Genomic DNA, 24,692 nt, shown 5'->3' on the forward strand with positions numbered 1-24,692 from the left:
TGTAGATGGAAACAAAAAAAACACACTTTTTTGACATGCTGATCAAATTAAAAGCACAGTGATATAAAACAAAATATTTAAAACTAATGGTAGAATACAAATAACATGAATAAACAAACCTCATCACTTCAGAATTTGTGAAGTAGATTCTGTAGGCTTATGAAAGGACATTTAACATGATCTTTCAACCCTTTCTTAAAACCATACAGTTATTTTGTAATTCTTTCCAAGGAAATGAGGTTAGGCCTGTCCGTTAAACCAGCCTCAGCTGCACATCACGGGAGTCTGGTTGGTATTTCTGAATCATCTACTAGAGAACATTTATATTATAATAAAATAGGATTTATTTCTGAAATAATGTGAACTACAAGAGAGAGAGAGAGAGAGAGAGAGAGAGAGAGAGAGAGAGAGAGAGAGAGAGAGAGAGAGAGAGAGAGAGAGAGAGAGAGAGAGATCAGCTCCCTATAATAAACTTATGGACTGGTTACATATATACATGAGAATTTACTACATATAAATCAACATTTAAATATTTGATGCTAATTTTCATCTATTAAGAAATTCTTGAATATTACTTTAATAATGGCAACTTTTCATCACCAGTATTTGTACTTTTTCATCAGTATAAAGAATTAAACAGATACTGTAATCATAGTAAAAAATCTAAGGTAATGATGTCATTTCTGAGTTCTATAAACTCCCAGGATTTGAAATGGACACCTAACATCAGAACCATCATTAAAAAGGCACAACAAAGAATGCTCTTCCTGTGTCAGCTCAGAAAGTTCAGACTGCCCCAGCAGCTGCTGATACAGTTTAATGGAGGAATTACTGAGTCTGTCATTTGTTCTTCTATAAATGTCTGGTTTGGTACAGCAACCAAACAGGACAGGTACAGACTTCAACGGATAGTTAGGACTGCAGAAAAAAATCACCCTGCCTTCCATTGAGGACTTGTATAATGCACAGGTCAGAAAGGGGGCTGATAAAATAATCTACAGACCCCTCACATTGTGGACATAACCTGCTTGAACTCCTCCCCTCAGGACGCTGCTCTAGGATATTAATAGCATGACAAAATAGACACAAAGACAGCTTTTTCCCTCGTGCTGTTATTCTGCTGAGGACTTAATTCCCACAGTACTGTCTTATGTCTAGGGATATTTACCCATGTAGTGTGGCCGTATTATTATTATCCTTCTCATCTTTTCTATTATCTTCTCCTATTGGTATCTTATGATTATATTACTTTGTTGTTTGTATGTACACTGAGAGTTTATGCACCGGACACAAATTTCTTGGGTGTCCAATCACACTTGGCCAATAAAGTATAAAGTATTCTATTCTAAAGTAATTTATTCATAGATAAAATTCTACGGTTTCCTAACATAGTCACATCTAGATATATTGTAGTTTACTGATTTTTTTTCTCACTTGGCTAGGAATTTTGAGAACTCAGAATAATACAGAATAACAGAGTTGGAAGGGACCTTGGAGGACTTCTTCCAATTTATCTAATTCCAATTTATCTATTTCCAATTTATCTAATTTCAATTTAATTGGTGCCACCAAACAAGAAAAACAGGATTCAATAGATCCAAGCTGTAGGTACTAGAACTAATTATTTAGGGACAGGATTTGTTAGAAGATTTGTACAAGATTGAGTTTTGTATCATAGTTCAAAGGTAGGTAAAGAGGTACCCCAAAATTTTTCCTACTACTACCAGGTTCCCTGTTCATGGCAAATAGTCATGGCAAAACAAAACATCTGTTTTTACCATCATCGCATTTCCAGGTTCTACGGAAGTCTGGTTAAATCAGGATTTGTCAGCCTTGGCAACTTCCAAATGTGCAGACAAACTAAAAATAGCAGGATTTACAACTGGTTGTTTTATTTGAAATAAGGCTCACTTCTCTGAATAAAAGAAAGATAACTAGGAAGGTGAAAAATAACTTCAGGGGCTAGAAGAGATTGTGAGAAGAAACCTAAGCAGTTTGGTATAGATTAAATGGATGTGTTGTGAATATGCAACCTCTCTATTGCATCAATTTTGTGAAAGTGCCCATAATATACTTTCAAATGTGCCCAGAAAACCAAAATCTAGATCTACTTTCCCTGCTTCATGTATTTAAGAGGAACTTTAATCAATACTGTCATATTCTGGCGCAAAGGTAGTTTATTATTCCAATGTATATAGCATTTTAAAGACTGGATCATAATTTAAGACCTTTCTCATAAGAAAAGAATATCTCACAGGCCCAAGATGTTTCTGCTCCTCAGCAAGAGGAACAATAAGAAATCCTTTTTTAAAAAAAACCAAAAAGTGGAAAGTGTTAAACTTTAAAACAACATATGAACAGCAATACCTGTCATAGACAATTATTGTTATCAAGGAAGTTCCTTTTATGTGAGAAAGGTATAATGACTCCTCACATCAGAATTGTAGGGGCATCAGAACTGAACTGAATCTGGAGAACAGTTCAGGAAGTTGGTGCAACAATTTGAGGCCAAAAACCACACTAACTAACATTTATTTTGTAATAGAAAAAACAAAAGCAAAATCACAAAGATAGCAGAGGAGACCCAGAAACAAAACTGTTATTTCAACAGGAGACCTTCTGGACAGAGTATATTCTTCAAATACTATGCCCTTTCATACCACGAATGGCAGATGGCACTTTGTTACTTATGGTAAAAGCTACCCATAAAGGGATATGGGTCAAGCTAACCTTTCCATTTCAGTTGCATTATTCTTTAAATGCAAACAGGAGCGGTTAAATAAGTCAGATATTTACTGGATAGGAAAAAAAGAATGCAAGCCTTTTCTTCCTGACAACTGCCTAATGAAAATCCTTCATCCCAGAAGAAAGCTGCCACAAAGAAGGGTGGGTGGGTGTCAACTTATTTTCCAAAACACCTGAAGACAGGACAAGAAGCAATGGATGGAAACTAATCAAGGAGAGAAGCAACCTAGAACTAAGGAGAAACTTCCTGACAGTTAGAACAAGTAATCACTTGTCTCCAGACGTTGTGGGTGTTCCAACACCAGAGGTTTTAAAGAAGACATTGGACAACATTTGGACTAGAAGACCTCCAAGGTCCCTTCCAATTCTGTTATTCTGTTATTTTGTTAATTTCTCATTATATTTGTTGTGAAAGGAAAATTCCATCTATTTTAAGTATATAAGAAAACTTCTGTTGGATTAGACCAATATCCAGTTAATTAAATGTTCTTCAACAGTAGTCAGCTAGGTCTCTGGGAGTCTGTGGCAGACATATTGCTGTTTGGTTGTTTGCTGGTTTAATGTAATACTTCCTGATGAAATGAAGGCCAGTAATACCATTATTATTCTAGGCTGGAAATTAACAGTGCAAATCATATCACTTGTTGCCTATTGGCGTATGTATTGGAAATATTCATAAATAAGGATATATTTAAAAAATTGTCTATCATGCCAATGATCTTTCAAGAAGCTCACTGAAGAGTTTAGCTTGTTAGATTAATTTCTAGGATCTTTGCCTCCTATACAGTACTGAGAACATAGCATATAACACATGATATATTTATCTTAGCTCCACGTCATATTTTCAAATAAACACAATAGGCCCAGTGCCTACAAACATTTCAAGGGCCTGTGAAAAAGTTTTAAATTATAAAAATGTGAAAAGTAACAGTAAAAAAATGTATCTCCTAAAATTAAATACGTTTAAGATATTATTAGTGCTTTATTATGTATAAATGTACTGGGACTTAGTGAAGAATACGGAGAATCTACCTATCTGGCAAGAAAATCATGAGTGGGCAGGGCCTTTGCTGTTGTGGCCCCCATTTTGTGGATCGCTTTACAACCAGAAGTTGCCTTTTGCTTTCTAATATTTTGTAAAGCAAAAAGTTCTGTTTTTTTCCAATAGAGTTAAATAATTTGTAACATGCATCTTAGAAAGTGGTTCATTTTTATCATTATGGTGCTAAGTTCTTTTCTACTTATCTTTATTTGTATTATTATTATTACCCTATTTTAAATCAGAATCTACCAATTGGGAAGGGTTACAAAAATTACAGAGAAAGAAACAAATATTCTGATTCTTATATTCATTTGATAAATTACAATATTTTTAACAATGCAGAGTACAGTATTGTTATTTTGCATAATATACTATTTTGCCTTTTTTTTCTCAAATGATATCTCCATGCCAGGATGACCCATTTTTGAAAGCAAAGGATTTGCTGAGTGCACTAGACCAGAGGTCCCCAATCTTTTGAGCACCAGGGACCAGTTCCATGGAGAGAGTTTTTTCTGTGGACCAGAGGGGGCGTGGCTTCATGTACTGCCTGCATCCCGCAGATGGGGCTTTGCTTGTTTGCATGGACCAGTTTCTGGTGTGCCATGGCTCAGTGCCAGTCCACGGACCGGGGATTGGGGACCCCTGCGCTAGACAAGCAGACTTGTGACACATTGGACCTCTGAATTAGCTACTACTAATTTCAGAAGTATTATGTCCCAATAATCCAAATGTTCAGAATATGCAAACTGCAACTTCACATTTTCTGCAGATCCAACAGCAAATAGAACTTCAATACCATTAGCTTGAGCTATATTGTCCTATTGCTTTGCTTTCTCTGATTACATGATGCTGTTCAAAGAGAAAATATGTATCTTCCTCCAGTATACTTCCTGATAGTACACTTCTAGTTTTGACATTAAAAGCCTCTGTCTGGATGAGCCCATATAATCCACAACAGTTGACCACAAAGCCATTAAAAGAAAGCAGCAAGCAACTTTAAGACCCCTTTCCAATTTCCATTTCTCTGACTCTTTCAGAATCAAATGATGTTTTCTTCCAACACAACATAAACGCCAAAAGAAGAAAAAAAAACTAGGCAATACCTTGAAGAAAAATAAGTTGCAATATGTAATAGATATAAGCAAACACTCTTTTGGAAAACTCTATTTTTATTCTTAGGCGATACTGATTTCCAGGCCATTTTTGAAGTGGTCCAAAAGCTTTCAAGAAATAAATCATCTAGAATAGCAAGGGGATCTCAGTGTTGCAAACTATTTTAGGGAAGTTTGTAGAATACTGAGTTGGCATGGTCTGGAAAGAAAATTGACTCTTTCATCTCCAGAATTAAATATTTTAGAAATCTCTTCTATATATTTAGACTGAAATCCATACTATATAATTTGACTGGCACCAATTATTTTCACAGTAAATCTCTATCAACAGTTTATGATGGCTTTTCCTATGTGGAGTGTTCATATCGTGTTGGAGTAGAACTCTTTCATCATGTCTCCAACCTTCGCTTCCTTGCGAAGGTCGTTGAGAGCGTGGTGGCACGACAGCTCCCTTTGAACCTGGAGGAAGCTGAATATCTAGATCCGTACCAATCGGGTTTCAGACCCGGGCACAGCACGGAGACGGCATTGGTCGCGCTGGTGAATGATCTCTGGCGGGCCCGAGATAGAGGTTATTCCTCTGTCCTGGTCCTATTAGATCTATCAGCAACCTTTGATACCATCGACCATGGTATCTTACTGCGTCGTCTTGAGGGGCTGGGAGTGGGAGGCACCGTTTTGTGGTGGTTCTCCTCCTACCTCTCGGACCGTTCGCAGACGGTGTTGGCAGGAGGGCAGAGGTCAAGCCCTAGGCCTCTTAAGTGTGGAGTGCCTCAGGGTTCGGTGCTCTCACCCCTCCTGTTCAACATCTATATGAAGCCGCTGGGAGAGATCATCCGTAGCTTCGGGGTGAAATATCATCAATATGCTGATGATACCCAGCTATTCATCTCCACCCCAAAACAACCCAGTGATGCCCTCGATGTGATGTCCCGTTGCCTGGAAGCGGTACAGACTTAACCCGGCCAAGACTGAGTGGCTGTACATACCGTCATCTCGTTTAGTCCAAGAGGTTCCATCTCTGACTATTGGAGGAGAGATGTTACCTCCCATTGATAGAGCACGCAATCTGGGCGTCCTCCTAGATTCACGACTCAGTTTTGAAGATCATATTGGAGCCGTGGCTAGGGGGGCATTTGCACAGATTCGTCTTATATACCAGTTGCGCCCCTTTTTGGACCGAGATGCCCTACGTACAGTCACCCACGCACTCGTTACCTCCCGTATTGATTACTGTAATGCTCTCTACATGGGGCTGCCCTTGAAGACCACCCGGAGGCTTCAGCTGGTGCAGAATGCAGCTGCACGGGTTGTGATGGGAGCTCCCCGATACTCCCATATTACACCACTCCTGCGTGAGCTGCATTGGCTACCAGTTGCCCTCCGGGTGAGATTTAAGGTGCTGGTACTTACCTTTAAAGCCCTACATGGCTTAGGTCCGGGATACTTGCAGGACCATCTGCTGCCGGGAACAAATCCCCATCGTCCAGTACGCTCGCACAGAGAGGGCCTCCTCAGGGTACCGTCAGCTAGGCAATGTCGACTGGCGACCCCCAGGGGGAGGGCCTTCTCTGTGGGAGCGCCAGCCCTATGGAATCAGCTCCCCCCTGAGCTTCGGATGGCCCAAAACCTCCAATCCTTTCGCCGCGGCCTCAAAACACTCCTGTTCCACCAGGCCGACCTAGACTGACAGGCATTTTATTTAATTTATATTTAGTATTTTTAATTTATCTCTTAAATTCTCTAATTTAATTTATTGCACAGATGTTCTCAATTTTATTTCTATCTTGATCTCGGTACTTATTATATGTTTTGCTGTTAGCCGCCCTGAGTCCTTCGGGAGATAGGGCGGGATATAAATCCCATCAATAAATAAATAAATAAATAAATCTGTCAGGCTAACAGTAAAAAGGACTCTAGGTTGGAACAGTCTATTTTGGAATTTGGTCCATATGCTCAGTAAAAATCAGGACATCATAGCATTATGGAGGAACTGAAAGGTAGCTTGGAAACCATCTAATCCATCCCTCTGAGCAGTGCAATTCTTTCTTAACAGCATCCTGACAGATGGCAATCAGCTTCTGATTATTTTGTGTCCTGTCTTTTGGAACAACTTTGAAGATTTCTGCCCCATTTTCTTACGCAAAAAGCCTTCAGATATTTGGAAGAAATCTATTGTGTAGTTTTAACACTCTCTCCTTCTTCAGGCTAAGCATACTTGACACATTCAACTATTCCTCAGAGGTTTTTCCTTTCAGATCACTTATCAATTTAGTTGCTCTCCAAAATCAAAAGGGACCCAAAAACTTACTAAAAATGGTTTCAGTTTCTATGGCTTCCACTCATCTTTTAAGGATTAAAAAAATGCTTCAATGTTTTCAGATTAAGGGCATTGTCTGGAAACTGGCTTTTCTATCTTCCATTCCTTCTGATTCCAGTATAAAATAATCTGAGATCAATGAGGTTATTTTGACTGTAGATTTGTTCTCCATCTTCCATTTTTCAATTCTTCTCATTTCTGTGGTAGCTTAGTAAATGGAACAAGGAGAAGGTGGATGTGAAGTACCGGTAATTAGCAACAGACCAGCTGGAATTATCTGGTCTAGTCTGTATGTGTATTTGTTCATGGCCTATCAATTTCAGAGAGAGACACTGCCTTGAAATGGAAGTTCCCTGACCATGAAACTGAACTTTATGCAGAACTTAATGCAGGCCCTGGCTCCAATATTGTTTAATCAACAAGGCTCTCATCTCCACCAAAACACCAACTCAGGTGTTTTGGATTTATTTCTACTCATCAGAAGCCTTGGTGCATAATTAAGATCATCATCTAAGCAATGTATTTGACAGCAAGTCTACAAAAATATCTGAACTACGAAAAGAGATGCCATCACCTAACACATCATAGTCTTTCAGGTGCTTCATAATGCCTCTTCTTGAAGTCCCAGCTTGGCAGGTATACATACTGTAATTCACAATGCATGGCCTGTGGATTGCATTTCATTTCTTTGATAATAGGATTTACAGGTCAAGTAAGATATCTAACTGTTAGATATCAAGTAAGATATCTAACAGGGATATCTAATCATATCCCTGTTGAATATACAGTAGAGGTGACAAATAGATTTAAGGAATTAGATCTGATAGACAGAGTGCCTGAAGAACTATGGACAGAGGTTCGCAACATTGTACAACAGGTAGCAACCAAAACCATCCCAAAGAAAAAGAAATGCAAGAAAGCAAAATGGCTGTCTGAGGAAGCTTTGCAAATAGCTGAGGAAAGGAGGGAAGCGAAAGGCAAGGGAGAAAAAGAAAGATACGCCCAATTGAATGCAGAATTCCAGAGAATAGCTAGAAGAGATAAGAATGCCTTCTTAAATGAACAGTGCAAAGAAATAGAAGAAAACAATAGAATAGGGAGCACCAGAGATCTTTTATAGAAAATTGGAGAGATGAAGGGAACGTTTCATGCAAAAATGGGCATGATAAAGGACCAAAATGGCAGGGACCTAACAGAGGCAGAAGAGATTAAGAAGAGGTGGCAAAATTACACAGAAGAACTATACAAGAATGAGCTTAATGTCCCTGATAATCACAATGAGGTGGTCACTGACCTCGAGCCAGACATCCTAGATTGTGAAGTGAAGTGGGCCTTAGAAAAGCTGAGCAACAACAAAGCTAGTGGAGGTGACAGTATTCCAGCTGAGCTATTCAAAATCTTAAAAGATGATGCACTAAAAGTGCTACACTCAATTTGCCAGCAAATTTGGAAAACTCAACAGTGGCCACAGGATTGGAAAAGATCAGTTTACATTCCAATTCCAAAGAAAGGCAGTGCCAAAGAATGTTCAAACTACAGCACCATTGCACTCATTTCTCATGCTAGTAAAGTTATGCTTAAAATCCTACAAGCTAGACTCCAGCAGTATGTGGACCGAGAACTACCAGAAGTACAGGCAGGATTTCTAAGAGGCAGAGGAACTAGAGATCAAATTGCCAACATATGTTGGATCATGGAGAAAGCTAGAGAGTTCCAGAAAGACATCTACTTCTGCTTCATTGACTATGCTAAAGCCTTTGATTGTATGGATCATAACAAACTGTGGCAAGTTCTTAAAGAGATGGGCATACCAGACCATCTTATTTGTCTCTTGAGAAACCTATTTGCGGGTCAAGAAGCAACAGTGAGAACTGGACACGGAACCACTGATTGGTTCAAAATTGGGAAAGGAGTCCGGCAAGGCTGTATACTGTCGCCTTGCCTATTTAACTTATATGCAGAGCACATCATGAGAAAGGCAGGGCTAGATGAATCAAAAGTTGGAATTAAGATTGCCGGAAGAAACATCAACAACCTAAGATATGCAGATGATACCACTCTAATGGCAGAAAGTGAAGAAGAACTAAAGAGCCTCTTGTTGCGGGTGAAGAAGGAGAGTGCAAAACTTGGGTTGAAACTTAACATTAAGAAAACCAAGATCATGGCATCCAGCCCTCTCAATTTATGGCAAATAGATGGGGAAGAAATGGAGGTAGTGACAGATTTTATTTTCCTGAGCTCCAAGATCACTGCAGATGGGGACTGTAGCCAAGAAAGTAAAAGATGCTTGTTCCTGGGGAGGAAAGCCATGGCAAATCTAGACAGCACACTAAAAAGCTGAGACATCACCCTGTCAACAAAAGTGCGTATAGTCAAGGCTATGGTCTTCCCAGTTGCAATGTATGGCTGTGAAAGTTGGACCATCAGAAAGGCTGAGCGCCAAAGAATTGAGGCCTTTGAACTATGGTGCTGGAGAAGACTCCTGTGAATCCCTTGGACTGCAAGGCGATCAAACCGTTCAGTCCTAGAGGAGATCAACCCTGACTGCTCTTTAGAAGGCCAGATCCTGAAGCTAAAACTCAACGCCGTGGGTGTGTGGAACCAGTTAGATGGTACCGCCCCAGACGCTTAATGGATTCCGCGAGATTCCAGGCAGCGCTGGGGTCCCCACCTGCCTCCCCCACTCACAGCTCGGCAGATGCCTTAGTGGAAGCTTGGGAAAGGGCAGCCACTGAGGCTCTTGACCGAGTTGTACCCTTGCGGCCCCTGACCCGATGCAGATCCCGTCGAGCTCCATGGTTCTCCGCGGAGCTCCGGGAGATGAAGCGCCGGAGACGGGGCCTAGAGAGCGGTTGGAGGTCCAGCCGATCCGAATCCGACCGATTGCGACTAAGAACCCATATTAGGTCTTATCTCGCTGCGATAAGGGTGGCGAGGTCCAATCACTTCGCTACCCTTATCGCGTCCGCAGATAATCGCCCGGCCGCTCTGTTTAGGGTGACTCGCTCCCTCCTTAATCAGGAGGTGAGGGAGGAACCCTTGCAGGGTCGTGCCGAGGAGTTTAACAATTATCTGTCGGACAAAATCACTCGGATTCGGACCGGTCTGGACTCCGACTGGGCAGAGTCTGGCGATCAGGACGCGGGTGGTCTTGTCGATATCACTTGGGAGGAGTTTGATTCTGTGACTCCGGAGGAAGTGGACAGGATTATGGGGAGACTGAGCTCCACCACATGTTTATTGGACCCGTGCCCTTCCTGGCTGGTTTATGTAGCCCGGGAGAGGACACAAGGCTGGTTCCAGGCAGTTATATCAGCTTCTTTGAGTGAGGATAGCTTCCCTGCCATCTTGAAAGAGGCGGTGGTGAGGCCCCTCCTCAAGAAGCCTGCCTTGGACCCAGCTGTATTGAACAACTTTCGTCCGGTCTCCAACCTTCGCTTTCTTGCGAAGGTTGTTGAGAGTGTGGTGGCGCATCAGCTCTCTTTGGTCCTGGATGAAGCGGATTATCTAGACCCGTACCAATCGGGTTTCAGGCCCGGGCACAGCACAGAGACGGCATTGGTCGCGCTGGTGAATGATCTCTGGAGGGCTCGGGACAGGGGTCATTCCTCTGTTCTAGTCCTATTAGACCTCTCAGCGGCTTTCGATACCATCGACCATGGTATCCTGCTGCGGCGTCTCAGGGGATTGGGAGTGGGAGGCACAGTTTTACAGTGGTTCTCCTCCTATCTCCAGGGACGCTCGCAGTCGGTGTTGACAGGAGGGCAGAGGTCGACCGCGAGGTCTCTCATTTGTGGGGTTCCTCAGGGGTCGGTCCTCTCGCCTCTCCTGTTCAACATCTATATGAAACCGCTGGGTGAGATCATTCGTGGCTTTGGAGTTGGGTACGCTGATGATACCCAACTTTTTCTTTCTACCCCAAACCACCCCAGTGATGCCCTCAACGTGATGTCCCGTTGCCTGGAGGCGGTTCGGGTCTGGATGGGGAGGAACAGACTTCAACTCAACCCCGACAAGACCGAGTGGCTTTGCATACCTTCATCCCGGGTCTATTCGGATATTCCATCTCTTTCTATGGGGGGTGAATTATTACCCCCCGTAGATAGGGCTCGCAACTTGGGAGTCCTCCTAGATTCGCGGCTTACCTTGGAAGATCACATGGTGGCCGTGACTAGGGGGGCTTTCGCCCAGGTTCACCTGGTGCGCCAGTTGCGGCCCTATCTAAGCCGGGATGATTTATGCACGGTCACTCACGCGCTCGTGACCTCTCGTCTAGACTACTGCAACGCTCTCTACATGGGGCTTCCCTTGAGGACCACCCGGAGGCTCCAACTGGTACAGAATGCAGCCGCGAGAGTTGTGTTGGGAGTCTCCCGATACTCCCACGTGACACCTCTGCTCCGTGAGCTGCATTGGTTGCCAGTTGTCTTCCGGGTGAGATTCAAGGTGCTAGTAATGGTGTTCAAAGCCCTCCATGGCATGGGGCCGGAGTACCTCAGGGAACATCTGCTGCCGGCATCAAGCTCCCTGCGCCCTGTGCGTTCCCACAGAGAGGGCCTCCTCAGGGTGCCACCGGTCAGAGAATGCCGTCTGGTGGCCCCCAGGGGGAGATCCTTCTCTGTGGGCGCCCCGGAGCTGTGGAACCAGTTACCGGTTGAGCTCCGGACGGCGCCCGATCTGCGCTCCTTTCGCCGCGATCTGAAAACATACTTGTTTGAGCAAGCCGGCCTGGCCTGAGGGGAGATTGGTGGGTTTTTTTATCATTTTTATTGGGGTTTTTACTATGTATCAATTGTATTTTAATCGGGCATGCATTTAATTATCTTTTAATTTTTGTAAATTTCTGTGTTTTATTCTTGCCCTGTACACCGCCCTGAGTCCTTCGGGAGAAGGGCGGTATAGAAATGATAATAAATTAAAATTAAATTAAATTAAATACTTTGGCCACCTGATGAGAAGGAAGGACTCACTGGAGAAGAGCCTAATACTGGGAAAGGTTGAGGGGAAGAGAAGAAGAGAACGACAGAGAATGAGGTGGCTGGATGGAGTCACTGAAGCAGTAGGCGTGAGCTTAAATGGACTCCAGAAGATGGTAGAGGACAGGAAGGCCTGGAGGAACGTTGTCCATGGGGTCGCGATGAGTCAGACACGACTTTGCAGCTAACAACAACAAGAAGATATCTAACACTGAATTTTGAATGAACTACAGAAGCAAAATAAAACCCACTTCCAACTATAATCAGAAATTTTAAAAAATCTTAGAGTTCCTTTCTGTGAAAGTAGAAGTGCATTGTAATGGAAGATAAACTATATTTTAAGAATATATATGTATTAAAATTATATGTATTAAAACCATTATATGCAGAGTCGAATCCAGCCTGACCAAAATTAACCCTGACGACGCCAACAAAATCAGACTCAAAGTTACCAACATCCTCTGCACCAGCAAACCACCCAAAAGCAACTTACCCAAAGAGGAACAGACAGCACTACTTAACCTAAAAAAAGACACCAGCATAATCATTCTGCCAGCAGACAAAGGCAACGCCACGGTGGTAATGAACTCATCTGACTACCATACCAAATTATCCAACCTACTCCGAGACTCCACATACAAACTCCTCAAGACAGATCCCACCACCTACCTGGAAAAAACCACAAAATCCAAAATAAAAGCCACCCCCATCAGTGAAGAGATCCAGCAAACAATCATTCCCAGAGAAAAATCATCCAGATGTCCTAAGCTCTATGGTCTGCCCAAGATACACAAAGAAGGAACCCCACTCAGACCCATAGTCAGCTCCATAGGCTCACCTCTACAAAATCTAGCCAAATTTCTTGCCAAACAACTACAGCCTTACGCAAATTCCATCACCTCACACGTACAAAACTCATTCCAATTCATAGAGATCATAAGTAAACTAAACTTACAGCCCTGTGACCTACTTGTGAGCTTCGATGTCGTATCCCTCTTCACCCAAGTGCCAATCAAAGAAGCCTTGACAGCTATCCGAAATAAATACAACCCCCCAAAACACATCCTAGATCTGACCAACCACTGCCTATCTAACACATACTTCATCTACAATGGACAAAGATACAAACAAATGGAAGGAGCACCTATGGGATCACCCCTTTCACCTGTCATTGCAAACCTCTACATGGAACACTTTGAAACCCTCGCTCTAGAAAAATCCAACCACAAACCCAAACTCTGGCTCAGATACGTAGATGACACCTTCGTAATCTGGCCACACGGCAAAGAAAAACTGGATGACTTCCTCACACACCTCAATAGCCTACACCCCAAAATACAATTCACCATGGAAACAGAAGCTAACAATCAACTTCCCTTCCTTGATGTCTTAGTCTACAAGAAATCCAACGGCTCCCTAGGACACACTATCTACCATAAAAAAACACACACAAACCGCTATCTGAACGCACTCTCACACCACCACCCAGCACAGATCAACTCCGTAGCCAAGACACTCATCTCCAGAACAAAACACCTAGCTGACGAACAACACCTAAAAACTGAACTACACACTCTCACTAATGTACTAACAGCCAATGGATTCCAAAGAAACACGATTACCAACTTAATCCGAAGAGAGACACCCACAAAAACCCAAGACAGAGAACAAGAAAATGGCAAAGCCCTCCTCCCATACTTAAAAGGGACCACAGACAGAATCAGCAAGATCCTCGAAAAACACAACATCAAAACAGCATTCTACACAGACAGAAAAATATCCACCATCCTAAGAAACCCCAAAGACATAATTGGGTTAGAAAACCAAGGAGTATACGAAATCCCATGCACCACCTGCCCCACCACATACATCGGACAGACCAACAGAAGAATAAGTGCACGCATTGAAGAGCACAAAAACTCACTCAGAAAGGGAGAACAAACTTCATCCCTGGCCCAACACTTTGAAGCCACGGGACATGAAATTGATTTTAAAAAAACCAAAACTATCGCCAAAATTGAACATTTTAACAACAGAATAATCAGAGAAGCCATTGAGATAGAAAAACGCCCCCACAGCATGAACAAACGAGATGATACCTCTCGCCTACCAGCCATTTGGAAACCCACCTTGATTGACAAACGAGTCCCAACCACCAAGAATGATACCAGACCCAAACTCATGATAACATCACATGACACCACCACCACACAACCATTCAAAAAGCAAATCCGAACCCACAATGATAACGACGCACAACCACAAAACAGAAACCTAACTACAGCTGCAACATCAGCCACTTTAAACCCCTCCAAACCACACAATAAGCAAACTGACACCCACTATAAAAACATAGCACCACCACAAACACGAAGCCGAACACACTTACTCCCCCACCCAATCAGAGCACACCTCCACCCACAGAACACACCCCCTCTGGCAGTTTAAAAAAGAGGAACAAACAGCCACATGCTTCTCCCAGAAGAAGGAAGCAGAAGCCACCAGCCTGAGGATGACGGATGGGATTCCGTCGAAACGTCGCCCCTACACCTTTAGTTCTACACGGGGAAAAACCCGAATAACCAAAGATCCACATACGAACACCCGCGAAAACCTCAGAAAACATATATATATATGTGTGTGTGTGTGTGTGTGTGTTTTCTGAGGTTTTCGTGTATATATGTATGTGTATGTATATATATATATATATATATATATATATATATATATATATATATATATATATATATATATATATATATATATATATATATATATATATATGTATGTATGTATGCACGAAAGATACTTTTGAGAGCAGTTAACAGAATTTCACTTTTAATCTGTGCCAGTGTGCCCACAGTAAAAAATGACAATGAAGGTTATCTTATCTAAATAATATCTGAGTTATATTGAAGCCCAGTTCTGTTTCCACATTAATGTGATGTGAAAGTGATCTCAGATAAGATATTTTTATTTCAATGGAGATATCTTAAGTTGCCTTCATAGGATTGTAGTGATATAGACATATTAGATATTTTTTCCTCTTCTATGTATATTCAATTTGGCCTTTTAAATTACTTTAGGATATATATATAAAAATCTGATAGCAAGAAAACCCCACTTGGAGTAATGGAAGGGGATTGTTCTACAGTATTTCTTTGGCATAACATTTCTAAGGATTTGGTGAAAACCTAAACAAAGAACAGGACGTTCTATGACTATTGTTGGCTACATACAGGGAAAACTCTTTTTTGTTTGTTTATTTCTATCTGCCTTATACACAAATGCAAATATGTTAATGTCTATCCAGAACTGTGGAACGGGGAGGGTCTCTTTCCAATACACAATCCTTATATGTCCACTTAGCAAAGGCAAAAGGAATTAAATTAATATGTCACCCATCTCACTATCCAAAGTGACTCCGAGTTATACACAGCTTTCTCTTCAGTTGTAAACTGTTCAAATGTCTGACAAAGTCTTCTGTAGCTTGGTGTGAAGGCTTTTAAATGCAAGGAAAGACAAGACTCTTTATCTCCAGAGTCACACATTCAGTCTGATTCTGGAAGCATCAGGCTTCTAATGACTCATATATAGCTTTTATAATTATTTGTAGAGCCTCCACTACTGCTCTTGCTGCAACTATGTTCCTTGGAAGTGCTAATGACTGTCTGCAAGGTATTTATAAAGATTGCCAGGGTCAATGGAAGTAGTAGAAGTAAAGTGTAGACCATGATTCAAGGAAGAATCTAATTGATACTACAGATTTCCCAGAGATGAATCATTCAATCCATTTGGTGGTTTAGTTTTTTTCCACCACAATGCTTATTGCTTTCAGACAGCTGTGGATGCTAAAAACACAGGTCATATTCAGTGAGATATTTAAGCTTCATGGCAGTAAACAAGTCACAGAAAGCAAGCAATATCCCTGTCAGAATCCATTTATATCATATTCATAAATGTATGTTTAAAACGTTGTTCCTGGATTCTGCCATCTCCCGAGGAGGAGGGAACGAATGTGTATTGAGCCTGTATTAGGTATTTCAAAGGAAAAGAGAAGCCTTTTGAATTGGGGGAACAAAAGGGAGGGTTAGGGTCCTAAGTTCCTTTTCCCACGAGAGGGATGATACGAGGTAAATGATGGGGGACTGAGAAAATGGGGTTAAGGGGGGGTTGAACCGGGAACTCTTTATAAGGTTTTAGTTTGTAGAACAATATTAAGTCCTGTCTTGTATTCCTACAACCAAGCATGTCATAGTAAAGATTCCTTTTGGACTAGATTTGGCTCTAAGAGTTTTGTCTTCCTAAGACGTGGTTTGGGGTGGGTCCTGATATTCCCATTCAGAGCTCACACAAGGAAAGGTTTTCCTGGACCATATTTCTGGATACATTATGATACTATCATCCAACAACAGTGGATATTGCTTTGTAATGCATCTGCTGCTGCCAAAGTTTAAGCAGAACTTCCTCAGATTGTTGAGAATTAGTCTATTTCAGAGAAGATATTACCAACATACATGGATTTCTCTTTCAAAAACTTGAGAGGGAATGAGGAGTATCTGTTGAATTTATCCAGGCATTTTCCACCTTCTTAGCCCAGTACATGGACAGTGGTGATTACAGCCACTTCTGTCATCTTTCAAAGGACTTTTCCTAAATGACCTTACCCAAATGAATACACATCCTTTCCAGATCAGAGCTGCTCATTTAAGCATTTGCTTATTCATGATTTATTCACAGCTGCTGTCTGCTTGTAGCACCCAGCTTCTCCTTTCTATCCTGAACAGAACCTTTGAGGCATTTTAAGTGGCTTATATAAGCCACTTATATAAGCCATGATCAGTGCTTCAGGCTACTTCTTTGACATGTTAAATACAGTGGAAGTGACTGTAGCCCAAGCAACTTCATTAGCTTTCTATGTGAATTTCTGCAACAATTGGTATGTTAGCACTATTCTTACTAATTAGAATTCAGAGAGGGAATAATTTAGAGGCTTGAAATGAAACCCCAGAAATCTCCAAAGGCAGAGATGAACAAATTGCATTGGGTAGCCTGGAAATAAGACAGTCAGTTTCTCCCAAAGTTAAGGAACAGCTCTGCATATCTGAGTCAATCATAATTTGATCTGTTCCACTTATAAGAGCTACTGGCTTTGCAAACTCTTGGTGGAGGGAAAGACATTTTTCCACTGGCTTGATGCCAAGTTAGGAGCTTCAGTGCTCTCTGGGAAATGTTGTTTTCTCAATGTGCATCTGAGGTGGACATTATAAGCCATTAGAAGTCACTCTCCAAATAAAGGACTGTAGATTTCAAAGGAATTTCTACCCAGTACTGATTAAACGCTGTACTGTTGGAGCTGGTAAGGAATTAATGCAGAAGTGAACAGTTGTTGTCCAGCTACTGGCTTCTCAGAGAAGAGTCTCCATCAGTTCAGGCAGGGAGATATAAAAGTAGGTATCATATTTAGGTTTTAAAAAGAGGGCATTCCAGACAAAGTTTTTTTTAAAATAATAATAATAATAATAATAATAATAATAATAATAATAATAATAATAATAATAATAATAATAATAATAATAATAATAATAATAATAATAATAATAGTGCCATTCATAGTTGCCACACAAACATACTTCATGTATTTTTACTCCTCTTTCGTCCTGCACACATTCTGTGCCTTAGGTCTGAAAAGACAGATTCAACAAAACAGGACATTAGTAACCTGTGTACTAGCATAATGTTTGTCTTAAAAATTAAGCCATACATTTCTAAGGACGTGCAGTATATGGTTCATTGAATCAGTTATAGTTTCTCTGGTTGCTTCCACCACAAGAGCTGAGTGAGCCTGAAGCAATAGGGAGCACTTTGGGAGCGGTCGTCCTTTCAGCTCAAACCAGACAATACATTCCAATAATAAATGAAAACTACTGGGGCTGAAGTAGTGTTTCAAACTAAAACCATTTTTTTATGCATACAGTACAAATAACATTTCTGTGGTGGGGGGAAACAATCTTTTAGAAAGCACTGTTTATGAAAATAAATCCCTCTGGCTAGGAAGACAAAGATCAAAAGAATACATTTATGAGAGCAAAGAGGCAATTGGAGTAGGAAGCCTTTGACTGAGGAGATTCCTGATGATGAGATCAGGAATCCATTAGCCAGAAGGTCTTTCCCCTCCTTTGCAGCATTGTCGCAGGTAGATCAGCAGCTGTCGCCACCCTCTGCCTTCCATTGAGCTTTTCTTTCTCCCTCTTAGCTTCCAGCTAACCAGATTCACACTGATGCTCCTTTGAGCCATTCCACGTAGACTGGTACAGCATTACCCCTGTTTTCTTCTCAGCATTCTTTGCTGAGACATGCAGACTTTCATTTGCCATTGGATGTTGTTTATTTTTTGTATATTTGTTTATATTTTATTTATAAAATTTATAGGCTGCCATCTTACCTCAACGTAACTCAGTTACCTCAACTATGTTTGATATAATTAGGTCCAGCTAGACTGCAAAATAGAAGAAAAGACATGATGGGACGAAGAGTTGTCATGGTATTGGCCCCCCTCATTACCTTTCAGTAACTATTATTGCTTATTTCTTATCAATAAAGTAATCTTAAAAGCCAACTGCTTACTCCCCCCTGCCTTTTCCTTTCTTTTAGAATGGGAGGGAGGGAGGGGGAAGGAAGGAAGGAAGGAAGGAAGGAAGGAAGGAAGGAAGGAAGGAAGGAAGGAAGGAAGGAAGGAAGGAAGGAAGGAAGGAAGTCAAAGACCTACATTGGCTGCACTAGCAAGGGGCACATAACTAACAAGAGAATGTGGAAAAGGTTACCTGACTGTGAAGGAAGAAGAGAATGAGAAGTGGTTATGTCTGCATGCTGTAGCAGACATTCTTAGATATATAAAAATCCTGTCCAGCCAGAGCTTTAAGTCTCAAAAAAGGAACAACAAATATATGATAAACTTAGTGAAAGGACATTGCTCAGATTACTGCTGTGCATATTAAGAATGGGCTACATGCTGATATTTTACAAGAAGAGAAACCTGAGTTTGTCTCTTCAGGCAAGATAAGTAATTGCAAGCACAGGTCACTTACATCCACAAAAAGATGGCACCGTAATGGGTCAAAGCCCTATGTCTCCCCTGGCAACTTTTATTTGGAATATAGCTGGATTACTTTATATGGCTGAATCCTAGATCAGCTTTGCTACTCCATGAGTAGGAATAAAGTAAACAGATGGACCTCTTTGCAGCAAAAGAAAAACTATTGCTGGATAGGTAACCAAATTTCCATCATGGGAAATATGGAAAATACAAAAAAAAAATGGAAAAACCTTTGCCTACAGCCATTCAAGTTACCATTCAAGTTACAACTTCCCAGTGTGTGCTAGTGTTTTAATTGTTAAGCTATTTTAAAATTTTATTTTGAAAATCTCTATGCAGAATTTCAGGGTTAAAAAAAATCTCCTAAAACAACCTGCAGCTCTTCTCCTAGTACAAAATCTTGTATTAAAATTCTAATCTGTAGAACCACATCTAGTCCATGCCTTTGGAATGGCCACATGCTATTCATCTACTTTTTGTATAGAATGCAGGTATCAGTGACAAATATTTCATTCCTGATCCATACTTTTGTATTCATATGTCTTTTTCTCCATATTTCTTTAGACCGGAGATGTAGCTATCATTTTTACAGTCAAAACAACTTCAGCCCCTATCCAGTGTAGGCAGTCAGGTGCAATGCTAGTGAGGTTTCTCAGACTCAGACAGAGGCTTTAGCTAACTATTTATCTAAGTAATATTTTGTAATAATGATTATCAGCTACAACTTTTTAAAGAAGGATAAAACAATTAAAGCCACCCATTTTGCAGCCAAGCATTTCCTGGTAAATGAGAGGCCACAGATAAGGTTGTTTTTCTCTTGTATCATACCGTGTATTTCATGGCAAAATGGCATTATTTCAATGCAAAACACTAATAATCAACCAAAACAAAACCAAGAATAAAAACAATCCTGTTGTCCTCATTCCCATGTTGGGTTCAGAAATGAACAATGAAACAATTCAGAGAGAGCAGAAAGTTCTGTAGCTTTTCACCAGCATCTGGACTATCTCCCAGAGAAAAACCCAGTGAACATGATACTGCTATAAAATTCTAACAACGATATTGTTATTAAAGACTTGGGGACTATTCCAGAGAGCTAAACTGCCATCTATGTATATCTTTTAACAGAATTATGAATCTTGGAGGGACAGGAGTAATACTGGAGCAGAATTAAATGTTGAAGAATTCTTTAAATTTATTCAGTTGTTTTCCATGATTGATACTTTATTTTGGAATGTCATGCCTAGCTGAAATGAAGAGCCAAGAAATATGGCCAGCCATAAATGCTTGAGGATCAGTTTTTAAATAGTGGAGAAAACAATTCCTGTCTGCTTCATGACTAGATGAAAGGACTACTGTACATTAAAACAAATCCATCTTTGCTAATTTTTTAAAAGACTTTCTTGTGATTTGAAGTATAGTTTCTGGAAACACCTATCAACCTCATGTTTTAATGTCTTATTTGTTTTCAGGGGACAAAGGGGAACATTGGTCTTTGTTTTTCATATGTGACAATAAACTCTTCTTTACACAGCCCTCTGAAGACCTGGTATCTTATGAATCAGACCTCTACAGACAATCTCATGATAGTTACCAGTATCTTAACAGTGAGGCAGACAGTCATGGTGGTAAGTAAATTGCCAAAAATCTGGGAATACCAGAGAAATAGATTTATGATCGTTAAAGAAGGATGATGAATGAGTACAGCTTTTAACTACATTTTTTGCGACCAATACTTAAAGTCAATAGATTTAGAGCACTTTGACCTAGCATGATGTAAACACTACCTTTCTGAAACTATTAGTGGATACAACAGCATCTCAAAGATCATAGCAAGACTGAAAGTTCTGTTAATGATAACTATTTCATTATACCAGCCAAATTTGGGTCCTGGATTCTTCCAGAGGTGGCAATAATAAATAAGTACTTCCCAGTTAAGCACAAATAATACCAAATCACTCTTCTAGATTTTGCACAGTATTTTCTGATACTGTGATAAACAGGATAGGAATATCTGCAGCAGCAACATAGGTGGAATTGAGAACGTGGTTCAGAGGACAGGCTCTGCATGTTTGACTGTAAGATCAAGAGCCAAATTTCTAGCCAGGCTGGTTCATATAAGCCCTGGCTGACCATGTTGGAAGTAAACATTCTGTGCAAGTATCTTTGGAGGTAACGGAATTGGGGAAAGCAGACTAAAGATGTTCCCCATGACTGGGAACCAGGGAGATGGGCACAACAATAAATCTGAAGCAGGCCCAGCGGACATACAGTTAAATTGCCAAAATACTTTACAGAAACTCCTGAAGAATAATATTGAATTCATCACCAAACAAGAAATAATAATTAAAAGGCAAAGGTTATCTAATGCTTACATTTCTATAGTTCCTGTTGTGTTGAAAATTAGCTTAGCACTGACCCTATTTAACAGAAAGGAATTGGATTGAAAATCATGGGTTGTTTTTTTTTCCATTCCAGCTGATTTAGAAATAACTGCTCCAACTGTAAGGAAATTACAGTTTGCTTGACCTGGTTATTTGGCTGAGTTCAGTTGCTAATCTGTAAACTATAGTTTATGAGGGATAGTGACTGAGTTGCAACATGTTAAACTGATATCAAGGAAAAGCATGTTGTGCTTAGCACAATATATGATTGCAGGTCATGTCTTACTTGTTTTGGTCTTATGTATCTGACATTAAGTACATTTGACTTTAAACTATCACCCTGGAATGTTCTGGATATATGTTCATTCACTTTTGTAAAGAAAGTGAAAGTATTTATTTACATAAGCAACCTTTCCTAACCCCAGTCACAACAAAATGACAAAATGTGTGTCATAATGAAAAAAATGCAAGTTTCGCCCTGTCCAAATTATGTCACACTGTCACATGCGAGTATATAAGGGGTGGGGTTTTTATTGCAAGATCATGTTTTTTGTGACTTCCACCTCTTACCTCTCATGGCAGGCACTTATATTTATTTAAAATATTTACACTTCATCATAGAACATAGCTTTCAGAAGAAACATCTTCCTCTAATTATCTCCATCCTCACAACATATATAATAATATGTTTGTATGTGTAAATGAGACACTTGAATTAGACTAAAAATATATAATTTTAATTTTCTGATCAGTATGGAAGAACTTGATATCTCTATATAAAAAGGTGAGAGAAGTGACACAGGAATCTGTACTTCTCTAAGGAACTCCATTTCATTTATATTTCATCCTTTCCTTACAAATGAATCTCTCCTCTTCTCTATTGTCAATATGAAATGCTGGCAAAATATTACAGAGATAAACATGAGGATGATATCCAATACAAGTCAGACACACAGAGGGAGAAAAGGGGCAAGAAAAAAACACTATGTCTTGGTAATCCTCCTTATATTAATGTGCTACAACTTAGAATAAATATAAAAATGACTGATGAACTATGTTCACAACCTAGCAGTTATATGTGAGTCAAAGGTTACTATTATTATCTATTAGTAACACATCAAGAAAAAAAAGCCCTTTATGGTAGGAACACTTCTCTACAGCATTGGTAAAAAAAAAGTGAGTCCATTATTTCACTCTTTACTTTAGCAATGAATCTGAGCAAACTCAGCCTTGTCTCTTTCCTTTAACATTTTCATGCCATTAAAGCAAGCATTCTCCTTGTCTCCATACCAAACCATTCTCTCACATCCTCTTTCACTTCACATGACAGTTTTCAAAATGGCTCCCACATGAAAAAAGCCACATGCCTCCTAGTGATTTTTTAAAATGTTTTTATCCTTTCCAGAAATCTAATGGATCACACCAAAGACTGCCTTGTTCAGTTTCCAGTCCCTTATAGGGGCCATCAGATGCCTTCTGAAGCTCATAAGCAAGACAGTGACAAAAGAACACACACTCACTCATGTCCCCAGCAATTAGGCTACTTTGCAGGCCGGACATTCATTCATGTAATTTAATTTATAGCCCCCGAAGTCCCAATTTTTTTTACATATAGTTTTATATTTATATTTATTTCTTCCATTCAATCATGTCTGATTCTTGGAGATTGCCTGGCCAAGTCTCTGCAAGCCTCTTCTGGGCAAGGTTTTTCAGAAGTGGTTTGCCATTGCTGCCTTCATAGGGCTGAGAGAAAATGACTGGCCCAAGGCTTTGGCCTAAAGCAGCACTAGAACTTGCAGTGTCCCAATTTCTAGCCAGGTGCTTTAACCATTAAGCCAAACTGGCTCTAACATTTATACATACACACAAATGAAAAAAAGCGGCAGAACCTGAAGGAAGAATTAGGGAGAATGTGGAAAGTAAAAGCCAAAGTGGTCCCCCCCCCACCCTCCGTGGTGGTAGGAGCACCTGAGACTATGATTCCTAAATTGGGAGAGTGGCTCCAAGAGAACCCAAGAACAACATCAGAACTCTGCATCCGGAAGAGTGCAGTGTTAGGAACAGCTAAGATAATGCACAGAAACCTTGGATTCCCAGCCCAAGACCACTTCCCACCCACTGGAGTGAGAAGGAAGGATTTTTTAAAATAAAAACATAGAAAAGATACAGCTGACCGGAAGAGCAAAGCATTCAAAATAAGACCAAAACAAAACAAGCAAAAGGGTTCCATAATCTCAAAGCCTGGAAGTTCAATATACAGCCATCCGAACAACCTGTTATTAGTAGTTTTATTCTTCATGTTCTTAGAGATAGAAGAAAGGAACAAAAGAAATCTAAATCTCAGCTAAATAGGAAGAGTAGGACAGACAATATATGAATCTTGGTAATGTGAATATTTGCTACCTGAAAGAATATTGAGTTACATGAACCCAAGTCTGAATTAAGCATTGTCATAATAACACATATCCTTCTAAAGATAACCATAGGGTAACATTGCTCTCAAGGCCCCCATGAAGCCATATTAGAAGTCATATAAGAATGTTGAGCTGGGTTCTGAAAGGAAACCATATAGAGCCCCACACTTTATAATAATGCAGCACCACAGTAGCTTTAACAGACAATAAAACATTTGGTAATCAACGTTTTCCAGCTTGTCTTGATCATCAGTCTTTCTTCATTAGTGATTTACACTTTTGCTGGCAACCCCAGTTTCACATCATTCCCATGACATTGGCCATTTCTCATCTCCAGACTGTGATGTAGACAGTCTTATCTCACTTTTTTTAGTACCATAGAGCACCAAATGGCCACAGCACACATAGCAAAGGAGAGTGAAGAGAGATAAGATCACAATGCTGGCTCACAACAGCTCGTTGTGTCATTACAGGAATGACAATAAGAGAAGAAGAGAAAGATAGAGTGCTTTTCTGGGAGATTTTTCAATATAAAATATTCACAACTACAAAAAATGCATTAGAGTAAACTCAATAAAATATCCCTGTAAAGTTAAATGGTGA

General features: G+C 40.3%; 1 protein-coding gene across 2 annotated transcripts in view; it reads left to right on the plus strand.

Annotated features, from left to right (window-relative positions):
• Window positions 1–24,692, plus strand: part of SPI1 (Spi-1 proto-oncogene) — a 41,376-nt gene that overhangs the window by 8,787 nt on the left and 7,897 nt on the right. Inside the window, exons 2-3 of one of the 2 annotated variants that reach the window (XM_081339759.1) lie at window positions 18,684–18,739; window positions 20,826–20,919. In XM_081339759.1, coding sequence (XP_081195885.1) covers window positions 18,716–18,739; window positions 20,826–20,919 — 118 coding nt within the window. In that variant the 5' untranslated portion in view covers window positions 18,684–18,715. The remainder of the gene's footprint in view (window positions 1–18,683; window positions 18,740–20,825; window positions 20,920–24,692) is intronic. The other variant, XM_081339758.1, reaches the window with a different exon arrangement.

Source organism: Vipera berus (genome assembly GCF_964194415.1).
Source record: "Vipera berus genome assembly, chromosome: 1".
Lineage (NCBI taxonomy): Eukaryota > Metazoa > Chordata > Lepidosauria > Squamata > Viperidae > Vipera > Vipera berus.